General features: G+C 33.5%; 2 protein-coding genes across 3 annotated transcripts; both read left to right on the forward strand.

The window, feature by feature from the left end:
• Positions 1–3,899: 3,899 nt before the first annotated feature.
• LOC133301129 (ethylene-responsive transcription factor RAP2-12-like) lies at positions 3,900–7,073 on the forward strand. Its single transcript, XM_061500741.1, has 2 exons — positions 3,900–4,293; positions 4,745–7,073. The coding sequence occupies exons 1-2, from the start codon at positions 4,044–4,046 to the stop codon at positions 5,620–5,622; spliced, it is 1,128 nt and encodes a 375-aa protein (XP_061356725.1). The 5' UTR covers positions 3,900–4,043; the 3' UTR covers positions 5,623–7,073.
• Positions 7,074–12,137: 5,064 nt separating this feature from the next.
• LOC133301220 (phosphoinositide phosphatase SAC2-like) lies at positions 12,138–17,986 on the forward strand. 2 transcript variants are annotated; one of them, XM_061500839.1, is made up of 9 exons: positions 12,138–12,289; positions 14,626–14,830; positions 14,951–15,116; positions 15,800–16,025; positions 16,781–16,857; positions 17,178–17,365; positions 17,442–17,539; positions 17,632–17,765; positions 17,847–17,986. In XM_061500839.1, exons 1-9 carry the CDS (start codon positions 12,179–12,181, stop codon positions 17,974–17,976), a joined length of 1,335 nt encoding a protein of 444 aa, XP_061356823.1. In that variant the 5' UTR covers positions 12,138–12,178; the 3' UTR covers positions 17,977–17,986. The 2 variants fall into 2 exon arrangements, with proteins under 2 accessions (XP_061356823.1, XP_061356827.1); XM_061500843.1 differs by having other exon boundaries at positions 17,850–17,986.
• Positions 17,987–19,676: the final 1,690 nt, after the last annotated feature.

A 19,676-nucleotide genomic window follows, 5' to 3' on the forward strand; every position in this document is an offset into this window, starting at 1 on the left:
CACACAATATATACAATAATGTAAAATAATTGTTAGAAAAATAATAACTAAATTGTTAAGACAACAAATCACAAAAATGTTTCATCTCAATATATATGAGGTTTTCTGTCCTAAGGATGTATATGTCTAGTAAACAGATTAGTAAATTATTCTTTGGTCAAAGTGTCCTCTTAGATATCTTAGAATATGACAGATCATCGTGTACGAATAATAATGACTTTTGTCAAATAAATAGTGTGTGTACAGTGACAGCATAACAATAGAAAAGGAAAAAATATCATACATAACAATTCTTAGGGTTTATTTTTTCTGCAGTTAATGCAGATAAGCCCAAAACGACGTCGTTTTGGGGTGGAAATCAATGTATTTTTGTAATTTTAATTTATTTCAGAGTTATAATAGTTTTTATAATTATAATTTTTTAATATTTCAACACTAAAACGACGTCGTTTTGGAGTAAATGCAGATAACTTATCTGCAGTAACTTTATCACTTATTTATAGGATTTCTTTGTGGATATTGGAATTATGAACCTTTAGGGTCTTCTCTAAAGAGTCCAAGCCCAAGTTTAATACTGTCATATTAGGATTAACATTTTAGATTGGTACCCTTCTCTAATTATATTAGTTTCCTATTTCTATTATCCATTATTGGGCTTCTCATTACATGAGCCTCTTATACGAGTCCATAACACGAGGTATGATAGAATTTTTTATTTAAAAATTACCATTTCTCAAATTGAAACTAAAATATTTGACACGTGTCAGAAAAGCTGACATGTAAAACGCCAAGCTACCTAGCGTTTTAGGCCGCGTGGTAGGCTGGGGTGGAAGCTGTCTGCCACGTAATCTCGCTGCACCATACAGTGACTTACGTGGCCATAAACCTATTGCCACGTGTGTACTCCTAACTCGTCAGATGTTGTAAGAAGTTAAATGATGTGACATTTTGAAAAAAAAAATTAGTCCATGGCATCCAAGATAAATTTTTGTGAATAATATGACATTTTAGTTGTTGGCCTAACCTTCAGAAAGACCAACGCAACAAAATATCACCCACCATGTTGAAGTAGAACTGCATGCATGTGTACATTTCTTTTTGTACTTACCTTTTATGGGAACAGTGACCAAAATGCCACTGTTCTCAACTTTTTTTTCCTAAATGCCACGCCAACAGTATGAATTTTCAATGTGCCACGCAGGCAAGTTTGTTGGGCACTGTAGCGAACTTGGTTGCAATTAATGCACCTGCACGTTTCCATCTGCCACGCCACGTGACAGACATGCAACGAAGTTCACTGCCTACCCTAGCGAACTTCGTTGCATGTCTGTCACGCGGCGTGGCAGGTGGAAAATCAAGTTCGCTACCTGTCTACAAAAAATATGACACATCAGCAAACTGAGTTCGCTACAGTGTCCAGCGAACTTGTCCACGTGGCATATTGTAAATTAACACTGTTGGCATGACATTTAGGGAAAAAAAAATTAGGGAATAGTGGCATTTTGGTTACTGTTCCCCTTTTACGCGCCGGTTTGTGTAAAATTAAATCCAAACCAAACATAAACCAAGTATACTGATTTTTATTTATTTTTAAACAAAATATCACAATCTAGTTTTTATAAAATGGGATTGCAAATATAGTAATTTAATTTGGCGTGTACTTGTGACCATGATAGTTAAAATTGAGATTTTATCTAAAATCAGATAGAAGATAAAAATTGTAAAACGTAAAAACCTAACGTAAAAAAATTGTAAAAAATCGCAAAAACGTAAAAGCGTTTAGAATTTTTGATGGAATCGTTTTGATTAAATAAAATCGTAAAAGCGCAGATTTAAATCAAAATTTTAACTACCATGCTTGCGACTTTAAAGTGACACTTCACATTTTGCGCATATTCTACAATACTATTCCTAAAATAATAAAACTCAAATTTTATTTATTATTTATATTATACATTAAGTTACTTTTAAACACTTGTGAAATAAATTGTAAAATTCATATATAATTTATGGGTTCCTTTTTTCTGCGGTCAGTGTAAATAAGTTATTTACATTGAGCCCAAAACGACGACAAAAATCAAGTTATTTTTAAAATTATAATTTATTTCAGATTGTAATAATCTTTCTCATTATAATTTTCTAATTTTTACCCCAAAACAATATCATTTTAAAAATAAATATAAATAATTTATCTACATCTACTATATAAACATTAAAGCCATAACTTATTGTCGTTATAGAATAGACGACAACATTGTTTTCAACAAAAGAAAAATGCTTTTAAAAAAATTAATTATGTCGTATTAATGGCAATTCGTTCTTATAGAAAGTTAAGCTGCCGGAGTTGCATTTAAATTAAGATTTAAAATCACCTAGGGCTTACTCAAAAAAAGTCACTCAAATGCGAGCCGCAAATTAATTATATCGAAGAGAAAAAGTATTTTGTTTTATTTTTTATTTTTTGGGTAAGTTATTTATGCTTTTAAAAGTAAGTAACTAAACCCCCTAGGGTAGCTCAGTTGGCAGCTGAGCTTCAAAGGGATTGCTTGGTGTAGGGATCAAACCCTGCCTCAAGCAGTTTCTTGGAAAATCTTTGGGGGCCAGAGGATAAGCAAAAACTCCCAAACGGACCGTACCCGAGGGCACGGTGCCCGGAGAAGGTTGAATGGGGATACCTCTTGGCAATGTACCAAAAAAAAAAAAAAATAAGTAACTAAGAATATATCTATTTTTAATTTTAATATATTAAAATGTAAATATTTTTAAAATAGCATTAATTGTAAATATGTTATGATTTATTTATTTAGAAGATAAATTTATTTTTAAAAAAGTATTCATTGTAATATTAACTCCGCATTATAAATTCACATAAACTAGGAAAAAAACATTATCATCAACAACTATTAATTTAAGTAATAACAAATTTATTTTTATTTTTTGAATATAAATAAGAATTGAACACGTGACCTAATATAATCTATCGAAATCCCGACCAATCATAGTACCTTGAAGTTTATTCTCCTAAATTAGAGATTTGAGTTCCCTTATATAAGTTTGATAGAACTGAGATCCAATTAATCGGATTTTTAATGAGTAGATAGAAAAAAGGAATAATCAAACTAATTATTAAGAACTACATCATAAATATCAACAAATGATAATGGATTTGCATTTTGTCATGCAAAGAAACAGCATAGCTTATTGATTTTAAACTTTACATGTAACGTGCTTGTGTTGTGAATTTGTGAGATATTAGGCTCAATCACTTCAAAGAAATAAATAGTTAGAATCGATATAAAAAAAACTCCCAAAAATGAATTTTTCTTTAATGTGAAAGAAAAAAACCATTGAAAAAATATTTGTTCTATTTAAAATATTTTTTTTTTCTCATTTGACATTGTTGATTCTTGCACACTCATAGTTCTAACTGCAGCCATATAACAGTATAAAAAGAAAAAATATTTAAGGTGAGATCCATTTATGCAGAAATAAATGAATAGTCATTTTCTTGTTAAAGGAGAAAATATTTCTTCTTAAAATAATACGTTAGTTTTTTTACTATGAATGGATTGATTTCAAAATAATATTTTTTTAAGAAAAATTAAAGTATTTTATATTTATAATTTATTCTAAGATTATATTAATTATTATTATTATAATTTTTTAATTTAAAATAAAATAAATTATTTTATTAACAAATATAAATAATTTATTTACAGGTGAAAATATTAAAATCTTAAATAATTGTGAAATGTTTTAAAGAAAGACAATTGAATTGAGTATGGTAAATACGCAGGTAGAGCGAGGGCATAATAGTAACAGAATGTACTCTCACCCAATATCTGAAAATATATAATCATTTCGCCAAACTACTAAGAAAAAGAAAACGCTCAACTCAACCCTGCATTTTCACTCAACCACAACCACAACCACAACCCAAACCCAAACCCAAACCCAAGCTTTTGTTATTCCTCCCACTCCCAACATAAGAAAGTTTGAGTCTTTTTCCTAAAAATTCTTCCGAAGGGAATCGAATCTGAGAGATGTGTGGAGGTGCTATTATCTCCGACTTCATTCCGGCGTCGGTGGCGGCGAGGTCTCGCCGGCTGACTGCCGATTACCTGTGGCCGGAATTGAAGAAGCAGAGCTCAGGGAAGCACTTCTCTAAGCCCTTAAGGCCTGAGGTGATTGACTTGGACGATGATTTCGAGGCTGATTTCAGGGAATTCAAGGACGATTCCGATGATGATGATGATGATGTTGTCGAGCCTTTTGATTTCACCGCCTCTCGTGGTAACAAAATAATTTATGAGATGGAAGTCAGTTTTATTTATCTTTATCATGTCATATGATTTTCTGGGCCCTTAAAATAAAAAATTAATGAAATTTGTGATTTTTGTTTATGGAGTTGATGATAGCGTCACATGGAATTTTATTTTTAGATCTGCATGAATTGTTACAGATCTCGGGTTGTTTTTTGGGAATATAAATTGTTTTTACTTTTTTTATTCATACATAACATGAATTCACTATTGACTGATTTAAGTAAAGGGATGACTTGGTGGATCCTACTGAAATGATTGAAGAGTTGGGAAAATGGTTATTTGCATCTGTGTTTCTGCTATAATATGATATTATTATTATTATTATTTTTAATGATTCTCAATGTCTGGTATGTATCTATATAACTTGTCCTGAGAAGTGCATTCTTTTCCTATCATATTAATTATTAAAGGATCTGCAGCTGTGAAATCTGTGCCATTCAAAGGGCCAGCTGAGAAGTCTGCAAAGAGAAAGAGGAAGAATCAGTATAGAGGAATCCGTCAGCGTCCTTGGGGAAAATGGGCAGCTGAGATCCGTGATCCAAGAAAGGGGGTTCGTGTCTGGCTTGGAACCTTCAGCACTGCTGAAGAAGCCGCAAGAGCTTATGATGCTGAAGCACGCAGGATTCGTGGCAAGAAAGCCAAGGTCAATTTCCCTGAGGATGCTCCATGTGCTTCCCCAAAACATTCTAAGGCAAATCCGCAGGAAAATCTTAATACTTTTCAGCCCAATCCCAATCCCAATCCCAGCATCAAGTTCAATGTTGGTAACAATCATGATAACTACTACTGTCCGATGGATCTGGTGGAACAGAAACCCCTGGTTGACCAGTTTGCTAACATGGGCTCCTTCCCTGGCAGTGGAAATGAAATCACATCTCTTGCTTCGTCTGATGATGTGACCTTCTACTTTGGTTCAGATCAGGGGAGTAATTCATTTGATTATTCAGAACTTGGGTGGGGTGAACAGGGCCCAAAGACTCCTGAGATCTCATCCATGCTTTCTGCTCCTTTGGAAGGAGAATCTCATTTTGTGCAAGATGACAACCAGCAGAAAAACATGCAGTCTAACTCTCAAGATGTGATATCTGTGCAAGATAATTCTGCTAAGACACTGTCTGAGGAGCTTGCTGATATTGAATCCGAGTTGAATTTCTTTCAGATGCCTTATCTTGAAGGGAACTGGGACGATACATCATTGGAATCATTGCTATCAGTAGACATAACTCAGGATGGCGGAAACCTGATGAACCTTTGGAGCTTTGAAGACATTCCTTCCATGGCTGGCGGAGTATTCTGAGCAACTTTCTCCTGGTATCCCCTGCTTATGTAAATAAAGCTACAAGTTAGTAATTTTCATTCTCCTTCTGGGTTGGTTAATTTTGTTTTTGCTTTTGTCTTATTTGTTGCTAGAATTGGACGCATCCCTTGCATGTGTCTGAAAAAGTAGGATGTTGTGGCCATTGTGTTGCTTTCAGGAATGGTTGACAATTGTCATCTGTGTTGAAGAAGATGGAGTTAAAACAAGTAACACTCGCTTAAGCATGAGTGAAGTTTATTATTCTCTTGTGGCTGAAGTGTATGGGACTAATATAGTTATTTAGGTCCCTTTACCTTGTTGATACCTTAGTCTTGGGGATTTTCAATTCAATGTTCGTAAGGGTGATTATATATGATCCGTGATACTGTCTTGGCTGCTGATAATTTTTAACTTGATTGTTTCATTATGTTCTTTTGCTGCGTGGGTTGGCTGCTTCTCTTATAACATGTTTCTTTGGGTCGTTGTTTGAGAGGATCTGGGAAGATATTAATTGTCTCTTTTTCTCTGCCAAAAAAAGATCTCAAACCAGTGAGAGAAAACTGCTTTTGTGAGCAGCAGCTCGTGCTGTGCGCAATTAGTAGCATCGAAAACTTTAAGGATAAATTCTTCAACGTTGGAGAGGGACTACCCTGAGTATGAATCATGATCATATCTAACCGTCTAAGCATGTCACTGTACAAAAAGGAAAAAGGCATATACAAGTCAAAAATAAATAAGAAAAAACATAAAGGATAAGGGGGATGGATGTATCTGTGTGTAAAATTACCCTGTCAATGTCATCGGTATCATGTGGGAGGCATAAGCGTGAGCTGCTGGTGCATGTGACATCTACCGGATAAGGCTGCCGCATGGTCGGTCTCGCTCCAGCATTATGAAATTTAGGTTGGGTGAAGTGAGTTTTCTTTGTTCAGAGTTTAATCCCTTTGTTTAGGTGTGGAACTGACTAGGTCGCGCATGAGAAAAAGCTTGTCACTTGGCTGGACCTGCATATAACGTGATGGTGTTTAGGGATCCCAATACTTGTTGCGTTTTGGAAGATGGATCATGTTGATGTAGAAACTTTTTTGTGCACTCATTCTTCCTCCATAAGTATAACCACCCTTGGATACACACTTGGGAGTTGGGACCACAATGCATTTAATAGTTGATATGTTTCAATTTCTTCATCCAAAAGCATAAAAGAATTTCTAGTTCATGTGAAGCTTTTGAACTGAGAATATGAACAAAATAACTATTAGAGGAGCTCTGGTATCAGGTTTATCAGAGCCTGCAGTAGAAATAGCACGGTAACCCAACATAGATCCAATAAAAAAAAAACGTGACACATGGATTGCTTAATCATTCAGATCTTTGCCTCTCTTTGCCTTTTCGGGTGTTATAGGGCTGTGGTTTGAGTCCTATATGTGGATAGTTGGGCTCATGTACTTAAAATTTCGGTTTAAATATGTGCTTTTATAATTTTATTATTATTTTTAATCAAAACAATTTTATCAAAATTTTAAACGCTTTTATGATTTTTTTTATGTTAAGATTTTACGTTTTATGATTCTTTTATCTTTCTTTCAATTTTAAGTAAAATTTTGATTTTAACTATCTGGGCCTAATACGTTGATCTTTATAGGAAATGAAATAATAGAAGTTGAGAGAGGTAATGAGTATGGCACGTGTTCAATACTTTTCTAGGGACATTGACTTTTTTGCCACGTCTTTTCAATAAAAATAAAAAACACTTTGAATGTCACGTATTCAATATTTTTTTTCCAAATTGTCACAACAATAATGTAGTGACTTTAGTCTAGTTATGTGGCACATTTATACTGGCCATAGAAGCCTAGTCAACTATTTAACCAAAGTCACTGTATGGTGTAGTTATTTTTGTCTTTCTTTTTTTATTTGCCAAAGTGGATACATTGTGTAGCTACATTGGCTATTTGACTGACACGTTTTGTTGTTTTGCCCAAGTGCCCAAGTCGCTATCATATGTAGCTACTTTGGCTATTGATGAGTTTATGACATAACCTTGCTGGCTATGAAAAATCTTATGTTTCTTTCTTTTTTGGAAAATAAAAATCGTATGCTTTGGATAATTTTGCACTGCCACAAGCATGGACATTGTCCCACCAGTAGAGGTGTTAATGGGTCAAACTGAGTCAAGCTTTGATCTTAAAATATTAAGTCTGTGTTTAAATATGTCAGTCTGGCCTAGCATGTTATCTGTTATGAGTATAAATAGCCTGGCCTAGCCTGTTATCTATTATAAGTATAAATATCAGCATGTGATCTAACTTATTTACAAAAAATAAAAGCTTGATTTAGCCTGTTAAAAAAAAATAAGACAATAAAAAATTTGGTTTTATAAGAGTTATGTTGTAGAAAAAGTGATTGTGTAATGTTATAGAGTGTTTGTGTTGGAAACTTTGTTGTGTCATGTTAAATAATAAATGCAAACCCCTAAAAAATTTATCCAAATATAACATACAATCAACAACATTAATAATTTTCAAAGATTCATAAATTTAATGTATATCCAAATAGCATAATATAGAACAAAATCATTTAAAAAGTATGTTTAAATAATAAAATGGAGTGAAATGAGTTGAGGAAAGAGAGAGCTATTATGAGTAATATAAAAAATATAAAATAAAAATTAATATACTAAGTCAGTTTCAGGCTCCAAGGTCGGATTTTTGAATTGGAGTTTGAGGTCTTTTTATTAAATGAGTTTTTATACAAATTTAAATCTAGTTTTAACAATCAATTTTAAACATGTAAGGTTAAGTCTTCGTGCGAGCCAAAACTCCATGATTTGTTTACCACAACTGATTGAGTTTAGAACTCTATGATCTCTTCAGCAATAATTTGATGTCACAAAACATACTGAAACTAAAGAAAGCCTACTTTCTATATTGGGCTGAAACTTTTGATTTACCACTTCATGTGTGCTGTGTAAATAACTTGTAATTAGCATTGTAAATTCACTCGTTGTTGAAGAACATTTTAAACTATTCGCTGACTTTTTAAATTGTCATTAAATTTTTTTGTATTTTGGTTTTAAAACTATTGTCGATGTGATAACATCAAATATCATGATATTGTTTTTCCTACTATTTTTATTATTATGCCTCTTTATTTATAACAATTTTTTTTAAAATACAATAATATTTTTAATTCATTCTTGAATCGTACTAATGAAATAAAATAAAGAATTCATTCATAACTGGATACAATATCAAGCGAGTTACGTTTTATGGGGACCAAATTTAAATATTAAAAAAATAATTGTTGAGAGGGTTATAAAAAAAGGCAAGTATATATGTCGTCACAAATAATATAATAACAAATTAAGTATTGTTTCTACTTTAATCGGTTTAATATCTAACGTACGCTATTTTACTTATCTAGACCTATGATTAAATGAAAAACAAATAAGTAGCGCTTGTAATGCACATGTGTTTTTTTTTTCTTTTAAGTTTTGTGGTGGGACAGTGTCCATGCTTGTGGCAGTTCAAAAGTAACCAAGCATACGATTTTATTTTATTTTTCCAAAAAAGACAGAAACATAAGATTTTTCATAGTGGACAAGCATGGTATATTGGTATGTCATAAATTCATCAATAGCCAAAGTGGCTACAGAAGGTAGTGACTTGGGCAAAGCGACGTCAAATAGCTTAAGTAGCTACACAATGTATAGTGACTTTAAAACAAAATAGATTAAAGTAATTACACCGTGTAGCGATTTTGGTTAAATAGTTGATCAGGCTTCTGCAATCACTAGTATAAACGTGCCATCTAACTAGACTATAATCGTTATATTATCTATCGACTTTACTGCTAGTTTGGAAAAAAATATTGAATCTATGACATTTCGATATTTTTCACGTGCTCGTATTCAAGACTTAATTGCGTATACGTCTAAAATGACGTGAATACTAATGTCAGGATCATAGCAGTGCTTTTCTTTGCAAGAAAGTAGAAAAAATATATGGATAAAAATTTATATTACCATATACTGTTTTATTATTCAAGAAAATTGTAAAAGAGTATTATTGGGTTTCATTTATCTCATATTAAAGAAGATAAGTTATCTCATGTCATAGAAATAAATTTATGAGCTCCACCGTCTGAAAAAAAAGGTGGCACAGTTATCGAAGGATGTGTAGGAGAAAAAGTTATCACATGTAGCATAAGAGTAGTTTTTCCCTATTACTTTTTAGATAAACCTAAGTTTCTTTCTTTCATTCTTTTGTTTTTTTTTTCCTATTCAAAAAACCTCCGAAATTTTACCCATTGCATATGCTAAGCTTGATTGACGATTTAATTATTACGATACGTATAAAGTTATAATATTGTAGTTGAATGTCTTTACCTCACATTAAAGTTTTTATGGTCTCTGATTAATAAATCACATTTGTAGCTTAAGAAACTACGTTGAAAGTAACTTGTATGATAAGCTGTTCGGAAAAAACTATTGTTAGCCTGTTTTGTAAGGTTAAGCAGTATAATCTTAAGGATAAGCTCACGAGACGGTTGATGATCTACGTTTTTTCTGCTTTCACTCAATCCATTCATATTTGAATTCTTCAACATTTATCCTGACTTCTCTATAAAAAAAATGCTGTTTCTTTCTGCTTATCTTCCTTTTAATCACTTTCATCAAGATTTCTTTTTATCACGATGGTTTGCCTATAGGAACTATTATAGGTATTCCTTGGTTTTTCCAACCTCCTCACAGTGACAATGTGAGTGTACCATCTCGAGTCTTATTGCAATGAGTCAATTTCAGAAATTTCGTTGTTAAGTCACCGTTAAAAGAAAATTTCAAGCAAAAACGGCATAGTTGAAGATCTAGGAGATAGTAGAGCGCACGAGTGAGTACTTCATATAAAACTTTTTTGTTTTGTTTTGTTTTGTTTTGTTTTGGTGGTTATATATAAAATTATTTGAGATCAAGCTTAGTTGTGCATTTTTTTTTTATTTTTTTTTTTTGAACTCAACTGTATTTTGGGTTGCAATACTTAAATTTTACTGAAAAACCCAACCTTGTCCGTTTCTAATCAAATATGAAATCTCTAAATAGAATACTTAATGCTTGGTTTTCAAAAAAAAAAAAAAAATACTTAATGCTTGATCATCCAATTGTCTATTGGTTTGAGCTAGCTAATAGTCATCAGCATAATTCAAGCTTCAAAATTTGAAATGAAAAATCTTGAGTTACACAAAAATTTGGTACAAAAGAAGTTGGTGACAAGAAAACTCAACATGCATGGCATAAGGGCATGTAGCAGCGCCAATTTGTTAGGCCAGTAAAGTCTTATTATATTTAATTGGCTCAATACTGGTATTCACCCATTTGTCTCATATTTAAAATCTATTTATATATCTTTATTTGATCAGTTTAATTTATTCAATATATATTAAATAACATAATATAATTATTAATATAATATGTAGTCCATAAATGCATTAGGAAATAGTTATTAAAAAATTTAATATCAAATCAACAACGATAAAGTCATGTTAATCTTTATTCTATTATAAAACAGTTATTAGTTACGCAGAGAATGTTATTATTATAATTAAATTGTCTTAAACAAGTTGGATTACAATAAGAATGAGAGAATCTGTGAATATATATAGAGTTTAATTAATTATATATATATATATATATATATATATATATATATATATATATATCATTTGTTTAAAATATTTTCATTGTTAAATGAATATATATATAGAGAGAGGCATGATCCTTTGATAAATGTGTCAAACTTCATACCACTCTCTCTTTATATATATATAAATGTTTATCCTTTTAAATAACATAACTTATATTCTTTCACTCTCATAAAGAGATAGAACCCACACTTTTATATTTTTTTGTCCACTCCATCTCCTCTTTTATCTATCTCTTTCTCTCACTTAAAATGACATAACTTTATATCCTTTAAAATGATACACAATTGTTATAAAAATAAAATAAAATGATACACAATTTTCCCTATATATATATATATATATATATATATATATATATATATATATATATGAGGTAGGATTTTTTGACACCGGTGTCAAATTTTAATTTTGACATCTCATCTGAGAGTCGTTAGATCAAAAAAGATCAACGACTCTGATTTGCAAGCATGTGACAATATTGATCTTTTAATTTTAATAAAAATATTTTATAAAAAATGATAAAATATCAACTGATTCAAATTGGACCGGATCATGACATGACTACTCTTTAACGTAAAATGATAGAGTTATATTACAAAATAAGTAATTAAATAATTTGATTTACTTTTATATTTGTAAAATTAATATATATATAAATGAGCGGGCCCGTTTCGAGTTGATTTTTAACTAAAAAAGAGGTAAAAGAAGGGAAGGGAAGGGAAGGGAAAACAGTGATCGTTGAAAAAAAACCCCGAAGATTTATATTAAAAAAGTGTATGTTGAATAATTTGAAAATTCTAAAAGTATATAATTTATATTTCGGTGAGGAAGCAGTCACCGAAGGCGAAGCTGTGTGATGGAGAAGCAGGTGAGGCGGAGCTGTATTACTATTGGCGATGGAGATGGAGTTGGAGTTGACCACAACTCTTGCTATATGCAAAAGTTCAGGCTCTACGAAACCCGCTCGGTATTCAATTCACTCTTCATCGTCTTCTCTTCTTCTCCCTCTGTTAATGTTCTTTTTTCATATAAATTCATCTTTATTCACCATGCTTTCCGTTGGGTTGGGTTGGGTTGGGTTAAGCTTCATATATTGCTTTTTCTTTTTACTTAATTTTTATTTTAATTTATTTGAGTTTTAGACAATTTGCCACCACTGATTCTCATGGATTTTGCATGACTACATTGAACAATATTTCCTGCTTTTACTTTACTTGAATCATCATAATTCATTTCTGATTCTCATCTGCATTATTCTTCATAATACATGTGATGGTAAGTAACCGTGTCAAATTATTTTTCTGAGCTAATGGTTTATGGATTCCCTTACTTCACTGTTTTCAGATTGTATTTTCTGTTCTCCCTCCCCTATCCCAAACCTTTCAGGTTTACCTCCCTCTAATGGATGATCATACATCTTAGCATTGCTGTCCTTTTTTGTTGGCATTAAATTGTTCATCGGGATTTACTTTGAATTGATTTCGACTGATTTAGTGTTTCTGCAAACGATCAACTTTATTGCTAAGTCTTTTTTTTTTAAGGGAAACTAGGGTTTTGTTTGTCTATTATTTTCCTTACTCAAATGCATGTATCTGATCATACATAGTACGGCTTTAACTTTTTGAATTTTACATTACTGACAATTGTTACTAGAAGGAACCCCATTGCTTTTCCTTTCTTTTCTTATTTTCTCCCTCCTTTCTTCAGCAACATTGAATAGCCATGTCAGTATTTCACGAATTTTTTATGGAAATCAGGAAAAGGCCAACAAAAAACTGAAACGGGAGAATTAGACCCATGCTTTCTTCTTTAGGAAACGAAACGAAACAAAAATGAAATTTGAGATTAAAGCATTTCCTTGAAATTCACTTTACCTTAACCTTCTCACCTGTGTCTCATCTTCATCAATCCCTCCCTCTTTCACTCGTTTGTGTTCTCTCACTTTAAATGTTTAGGGGCAGTATCATTGTCTTCTAAATTTATATCAAGTTCCCCTTTGGCCATATGTAATATAATCATTGGCTGTTGACTTGTAGATTCCAACACAAGCAATTGTACCTTCTTACATTCAAAATTTACTTGAAATCAATGTGATAGGATTCATGTTTTGTGTTCTCTTTTTTTTCCACTTCTATATTCGGATAGTAAGAAATATTAATGAGGGTGAAACGCTGAGACTTGGTGCAACATTAACGTTTCTACCTTGTGACCTGGTGGTCATGGGCTTTAGTTACAAAAGCAACCTCTTTGCTCATGGAGTAAGGCTACATACATCTGACCCTCTGCAGACCTAATAATGGAGGAAGCCTTATGTATTAGGCACCCCCCGCCCCCCTCTCTCCCTCCTTTTTCAAAATATCAATAAATTGCAGCAATAATTGTGAACACAAAAAATATTGATAAATTATAATGTCATTGGCTGTTATGGTAAGCCTAGTTAATAATTGCCTGCAATGCAATCATCCACTTCCTAGAGAAATGGGGGTTGGAGCAATGAAACCCTTCTTTCCTTGCCTGTTTGTATTGCATAGTTATCATGCAAGCAACACGCACAATTTTACATGGCCTTCCACATGCAACACGTACGATTTTAAAAATGATGTAGCACTTAAAATTCATCCTCAAAACTAGTCCTCCCATAAGCAATTTAAAGAGGAAGTTAAGTTATGGAATTAAACAAAATACTCCTGAATTACATGACATTCCCTGCTTGCTTAGATATCGTATCTTGTATATGTGTATAAAAATAGTGTCGTATCTTGCTTAGACATTCCTTGCTTGCTTAGATATCTATCTCAATATATATTTCTGAAATCATGTCTCAGGACGAAGTAATAAGATATTCAAGTACCAGTTGTTGACATTTTATTTTTGACAAATTTATTGATGGCTTTGAAGTCATGTTTTGTGCTTGATGGATTTTTATTTTAGAGTTGCTTTATTTGCATAATTCTGTTATTCTGGACTTATACTAAAGGGTATTTAATGTGATATGATGTGGCTGCGCTTCAATATTATGTTGCACATTAGTACCATGCGCCCTTGGTGTAATAGCGTACAATGCACAATAAATAACAGATTGATTACCATTTTGCTATTTGCCACACTTGTTACTTTGGATAACCGTTGAATCTCTATTTCTACTCCCAGCACTCCACTCATACTATGAAGACATTTAATCTGAAATGTTACATTAATGTTCAAATGCTTACAAGTACTTTCCTTTTATGAATATTATCTTTTTTCACTTTTGTCTGCACACATAGTATGGCCATAAAACATTGATGCGGTCTTCTTGCACAGAAATTTTATATGATTGGAAGAGACAAAAACAGAACATATTGGAGGATCTTAAAGATTGACAGATTGGAGCCATCTGAACTAAACATCACTGAAGATTATACAGTATTCTCAGAAATTGAGTGTTGTGACATTCTGAGGCGGATGCATGAAGGAAACAAGTCAACAGGTGGACTTAAATTTGTAACTACTTGTTATGGAATCATTGGTATGTTCTATCTGCTATATAAGAGCAAAATTTCTATTATTATTACTGGCATTTTTTACCCTATTATTGATCAGAAATCAGAATAAATCCATAATCTCATGGAATTTTCTTTTGATTTAGGATTTGTCAAGTTTCTTGAACCCTACTACATGCTGCTTATAACAAAACGAATGAAGATTGGCACAATTTTTGGGCATCCTATATATGCTATCACAAAGAATGAAATGATTCCAGTTCCACATGCTACTGTGCTATCCAAAATGGCATATTCTAATGATGAGAACAGGTCTTTAGTCAATTTCACAATCCACATGTAATTGTAATATGTGTACGGTACATATAAAGAGACATATGAGAGTTGCATTGAGAATTATATCCTGTCCATTGTACTTAGATGAGAATTATTTTGTAAGTTGCCATTGTTTATTTGAGTTCATTATATTATATCGAGTAAAGAAAACATTCTTTTCAGTAATTATCATATTATACTTGGGTTTAGGTTTTACATTTTATACTTTTTCTTTGTACTATATATGTTGATTGTGTCTCTTCAGTGTATATACAAAATGTCTGCTTCTTCAGGTGAACCTTTTCTTCCTTCTGTGGTACTTTCTAATTGCCTTTTTTAAAACATAATCAATATTGCTTCTTTCTGACTTTAGTCATGTAATATTTATAATATTTATAGTGGTCCTTCATATTGTTGTTTTCAAGTTCAACATTCTACTTTTGGTTCATTTATTGCAAATGTACAGGGGCAATGTTCATTACTGTTGTGATGTAAATGTAACCTCCCCCGTGGAGATCACTGTCTTTCCCCCACCCTCCTCCCTCCCCCTTTTTTTCACTTTTGGTTATAGTTAATGACTTCATGAGTTGTTTTTATGATCATTTGTGTTGCTTTTATTCCTCCATATAATAAACCATCTTATTTAATTGCCTTTTTCTCTTCCTTCTGTTGTGACTTAGATACAAGAAGCTTCTATGCAGTGTGGACCTTACGAAGGACTTCTTCTTCAGCTATTCATACAATGTCATGCTTAGTCTTCAAAAGAACTTATCTGATAATATTACACAGGGACAGTTACTATATGAGAATATGTTTGTTTGGAATGAGTTCTTGACCCGTGGAATCAGGAATACCCTCCAGAATACTTCCTGGATAGTTGCCTTGGTATATGGCTTTTTTAAACAGGTAAGTGTGAAGTATCCTTTATTGGTTAATAGATATGTTTTTGATAGATTTGTGTAGGTAGGTAACTAACGGAGCTAATAGTATTATAATAGTGACCTGTATAATTTTTTTTCTTATTTTTTGTTTAATACTTCTATAGTGAGGTTAGCCTATGAAACGAGCCTTGAGAACTCAACATATCTTGGAATTAATTTTTTCTTTCTTATATTTATCTAAGTTGTAAGGGGGCTAGTTTGGAGTAGTGCCAGTGATAAAGTTGTTTCTTTGTGACTGAAAGATCACAGATTGAAATTTGGGAAACAACCTCTTTGCAAATATGTAAGGGTAAAGTTGTCTACAAGGATTGTCCTCAACCCTACCCTTGCTAGTTGGGGTTTAATGGGGAGTGTTTTTTGATTTATTATATTTATTAAGTTGTACTTGATTAATAATCTTATTAAATTGTCCTGGTTTCTCTTTACAATTACGTAACTAATCTTGCTAGCATTTTATTTAATAGCTATTAACAGTGCAGTCATTGTACTTTAAGTTATTAGTGTTTCAGTTGTCTTGTATTGGGATATCCATTCCTCAAGATCACATGGTAAGTTTGGTTGACTCTTTGGTATGGAAGTGCTAGAAATTTGCTGTGTAACTCTTAGTTGTTCACATATGGTACTATCGTGTATCCTTCCTATGATAGTGCTAGAAAATTGTTTTCATGCTAGTATTATATGTAATCTGAAAAATATTTTATTTTATGGCATGGTATCCAGGTAAAACTTTCTATATCTGACAGGGAGTTCAACTTGACTATTATTGCTAGACGCTCACAGCATTATGCTGGGACCAGGTTTGTGCTTTGTTTGGACTTTCTCTCAGAGTTAATGATATAATTAAAGCTACATTCTATTTGACTTTGCATGTTTATTTATATAGAAAAATACTTTGTCTATGTTTGTACCCTTAGCAGATTGTGCCAATTTCTTTTGAGTGTCTATTTGATATGAATGCAATTTGTCCTGAATGCACTTCAATTCATGAGAATCTTATGGTAGACATCTAGATGATGTATTACCAAGATACTTTTGTTTTTCCTTTGCTCAGAATTTCTTGTCATTGTTATTTTCTGTTTCTAGACATGAAGTTCCTTCGGTTCTCTAACTTCTGCAGATATTTGAAACGTGGAGTGAATGAAAAGGGTAGAGTAGCTAACGATGTTGAGACAGAGCAAATAGTTTTTGCAGATGCTCATGATGGATGCCCTATGCAAATAAGTTCTGTGGTACAGATTCGTGGTTCAATCCCTCTTTTTTGGTCTCACGAAACCTCTCGATTGAATATAAAACCTGACATTATACGTATGATACCGAAACAACTTCTTTTGTTTGTTACTCGCTTTTCTGTAGTTTAAACTGACTTTGGTTATCTCCTCAGTATCAAAGAAGGACCATAATTTTGAAGCTACAAGACTTCATTTTGAAAATCTTGTCAAAAGATATGGAAATCCTATTATTATATTGAACTTAATTAAGGTAGGCATTTTTCCACATATGTAAGGAATCATCTGGCATGGTTGATCATAACATGTTCTAACTTTTGTATTCTCTTTTTTCTTGCGTTTAAGACGCGTGAGAAGAAGCCTCGAGAAACTATTCTTCGAGCTGAGTTTGCAAATGCTGTTAGGTCTATTAATAAAATCTTGAGAGGGGAAAATCGCCTGAGGTTCCTTCACTGGGATATGCATCGACACTCAAGATGGTAACTTGCTATTGACTATTTGGTTCCATTACAGTTTTTTCTTGGGTGTTATTTTGACATTATCAGAACAATCACCTTTAGCAGCAAAGCTATTAATGTATTGACACAACTGGGAAAAGTTGCTGGATATGCATTGAAGTTAACTGGCATCTTCTACTGTCAAGTGACAGCGAGGCAAGAAGGATTGTTAGAACATTCCCACTCTGAGTAGGTTCTATAACAGCACTTTTTTACCTTGTTCTGTTATTTCCTTTATTGTATACTGGATGTTATTCATAATAACTGAAGTGTGTTGTTACCTTTTGCACAATCAGAATCCACAATGATGGTTTAAGAAACTGGTTTTCTAAACAAATTTAAGAAACAGAAAAAGTTAATTAAATTTATGTTTGGCAATGGTATGTATTTGATATTTTGGGAAATATTGTTTCCCGAATTGCTGTTTTATTAAATAAGTGTTAGAAATAATATTAGTCTATTATTATTAGATTAGTCTAGATTGTGGGCTTAGCCCATTAGGTCTTTTAGTCTCTATAAATAGAGAGCCTTCTTGTACAGTTATACACACTTGAATATACAATAATATTCAGATTCAACTTGGTATCAGAGCTCTCGATCCGAGGGCTCTGCTTCCACATATATATCTTTTCCTTTCTTATTTACTGCCGTGCATCATACCGGCAAACCCTTTTACCGTCGTGCATCATACCGGCAAACCCTGTTACGGCCGTGCATCATACCGGCAACCTTTTTCAACCCTCCGAACATTGTTAGACCCTTTTTCGATCTCAGATCGTCATCCTCCTTCATTATTTGACCGGAAAACAATGTTCACATCGCCAGAAACACTGTTCCGGCCACCTTTCCGGCGAGAAACCACGCGATCAGGCTCCCCTCACGCCGGCAACCGTTTCTGTCCAAGACCCGTCCCAAACGGCCGTGGCACGTGCCCCCACGCGCCACCACATCCGTCTGCGCGTGGGCCTCACGCGCCACCTCTCTCCGGCGCGTGTGCACTGTTCCGGCCACCTTTTCCGGCCGAACCAAGGCAGACAGGCTCGCCTCTGCCTCCTCCTTTCAGATCCGGTGTCCGTTCGTTGTGGGTCTCTTCCGTTCGTGGGTTTCCAGTGCAAAAGTTGCTACGTTGTTGCCTTTTCGCGTGACTTTTACCGTTTCTTTTTTTTGTTTGGTCGTCTGATTGCTGTTTCTGATGGAAGGAACCAGTAAACATCCTTCCGGCATCATTTCAAGTGCTATTCCATCTATCACAACTCTGAAATTGACCGGATCTGCCACTTACAAGACCTGTCTACCTCCGTTAAGATCTAGTTTACCGGTCAGGGCCATGACAAACATCTCACCACTAAGACGACTGATATTTCCAAAGATCAGACGTCTGAATGGGAGAAAGTTGATGCTCAGCTCCTCGGTATTCTTTGGCAATCCATTGATTCATCTCTTATCAATATTTTCATTCCCTTCGAGACCTGCTATGATGTGTGGACGGAAGCCAAAAACCTCTACACCAATGATATTCAGCAACTTTATTCCATTGTCTCCCAGATGATGGATTTGCGCAAATCACCCGAAGCTCGTATGGAAGTTTATGTTGGTAAGATTCGTTCTTTGATGCAGGAATTTTTGGCTATGTTACCTCATGCTGCGGATGCTACAGTGTACAGGACGCAAGTGGAGCGTCTCTTTACGGTTGTGACTCTCTCTGGTCTCCCTGACGGATTAGAAAGTGTTCGTGAGAACATTCTAACCAGTACTGAGATTTCCAGCATATCCCAGACCTTTCAGCGCCTTCTGAATCTTCAAGATAAGGTGGCCCCCGCACACGTGCCAGCTACTGACTTTACTGCCCTCTTGTCTGATTCTGCTGTTTTAATCTCTCGTGGTAATTGGAAC

This window comes from Gastrolobium bilobum, unplaced genomic scaffold (genome assembly GCF_033153095.1).
Source record: "Gastrolobium bilobum isolate Gb01-03AN ecotype WA unplaced genomic scaffold, APGP_CSIRO_Gbil_v1 utg8449, whole genome shotgun sequence".
Lineage (NCBI taxonomy): Eukaryota > Viridiplantae > Streptophyta > Magnoliopsida > Fabales > Fabaceae > Gastrolobium > Gastrolobium bilobum.

What these genes read in the sequence shown, in the direction of transcription:
- LOC133301129 (XM_061500741.1), top strand. Translation starts at nt 4,044, where the DNA reads ATGTGTGGAGGTGCTATTATCTCCGACTTCATTCCGGCGTCGGTGGCG. An exon ending in TGATTTCACCGCCTCTCGTG is followed by an intron (nt 4,294 to 4,744) that starts GTAACAAAATAA and finishes AAGGATCTGCAG; the next exon opens with CTGTGAAATCTGTGCCATTC.
- LOC133301220 (XM_061500839.1), top strand. Translation starts at nt 12,179, where the DNA reads ATGGAGAAGCAGGTGAGGCGGAGCTGTATTACTATTGGCGATGGAGAT. An exon ending in TACTTGTTATGGAATCATTG is followed by an intron (nt 14,831 to 14,950) that starts GTATGTTCTATC and finishes CTTTTGATTTAG; the next exon opens with GATTTGTCAAGTTTCTTGAA. An exon ending in ATGCATCGACACTCAAGATG is followed by an intron (nt 17,766 to 17,846) that starts GTAACTTGCTAT and finishes AATCACCTTTAG; the next exon opens with CAGCAAAGCTATTAATGTAT.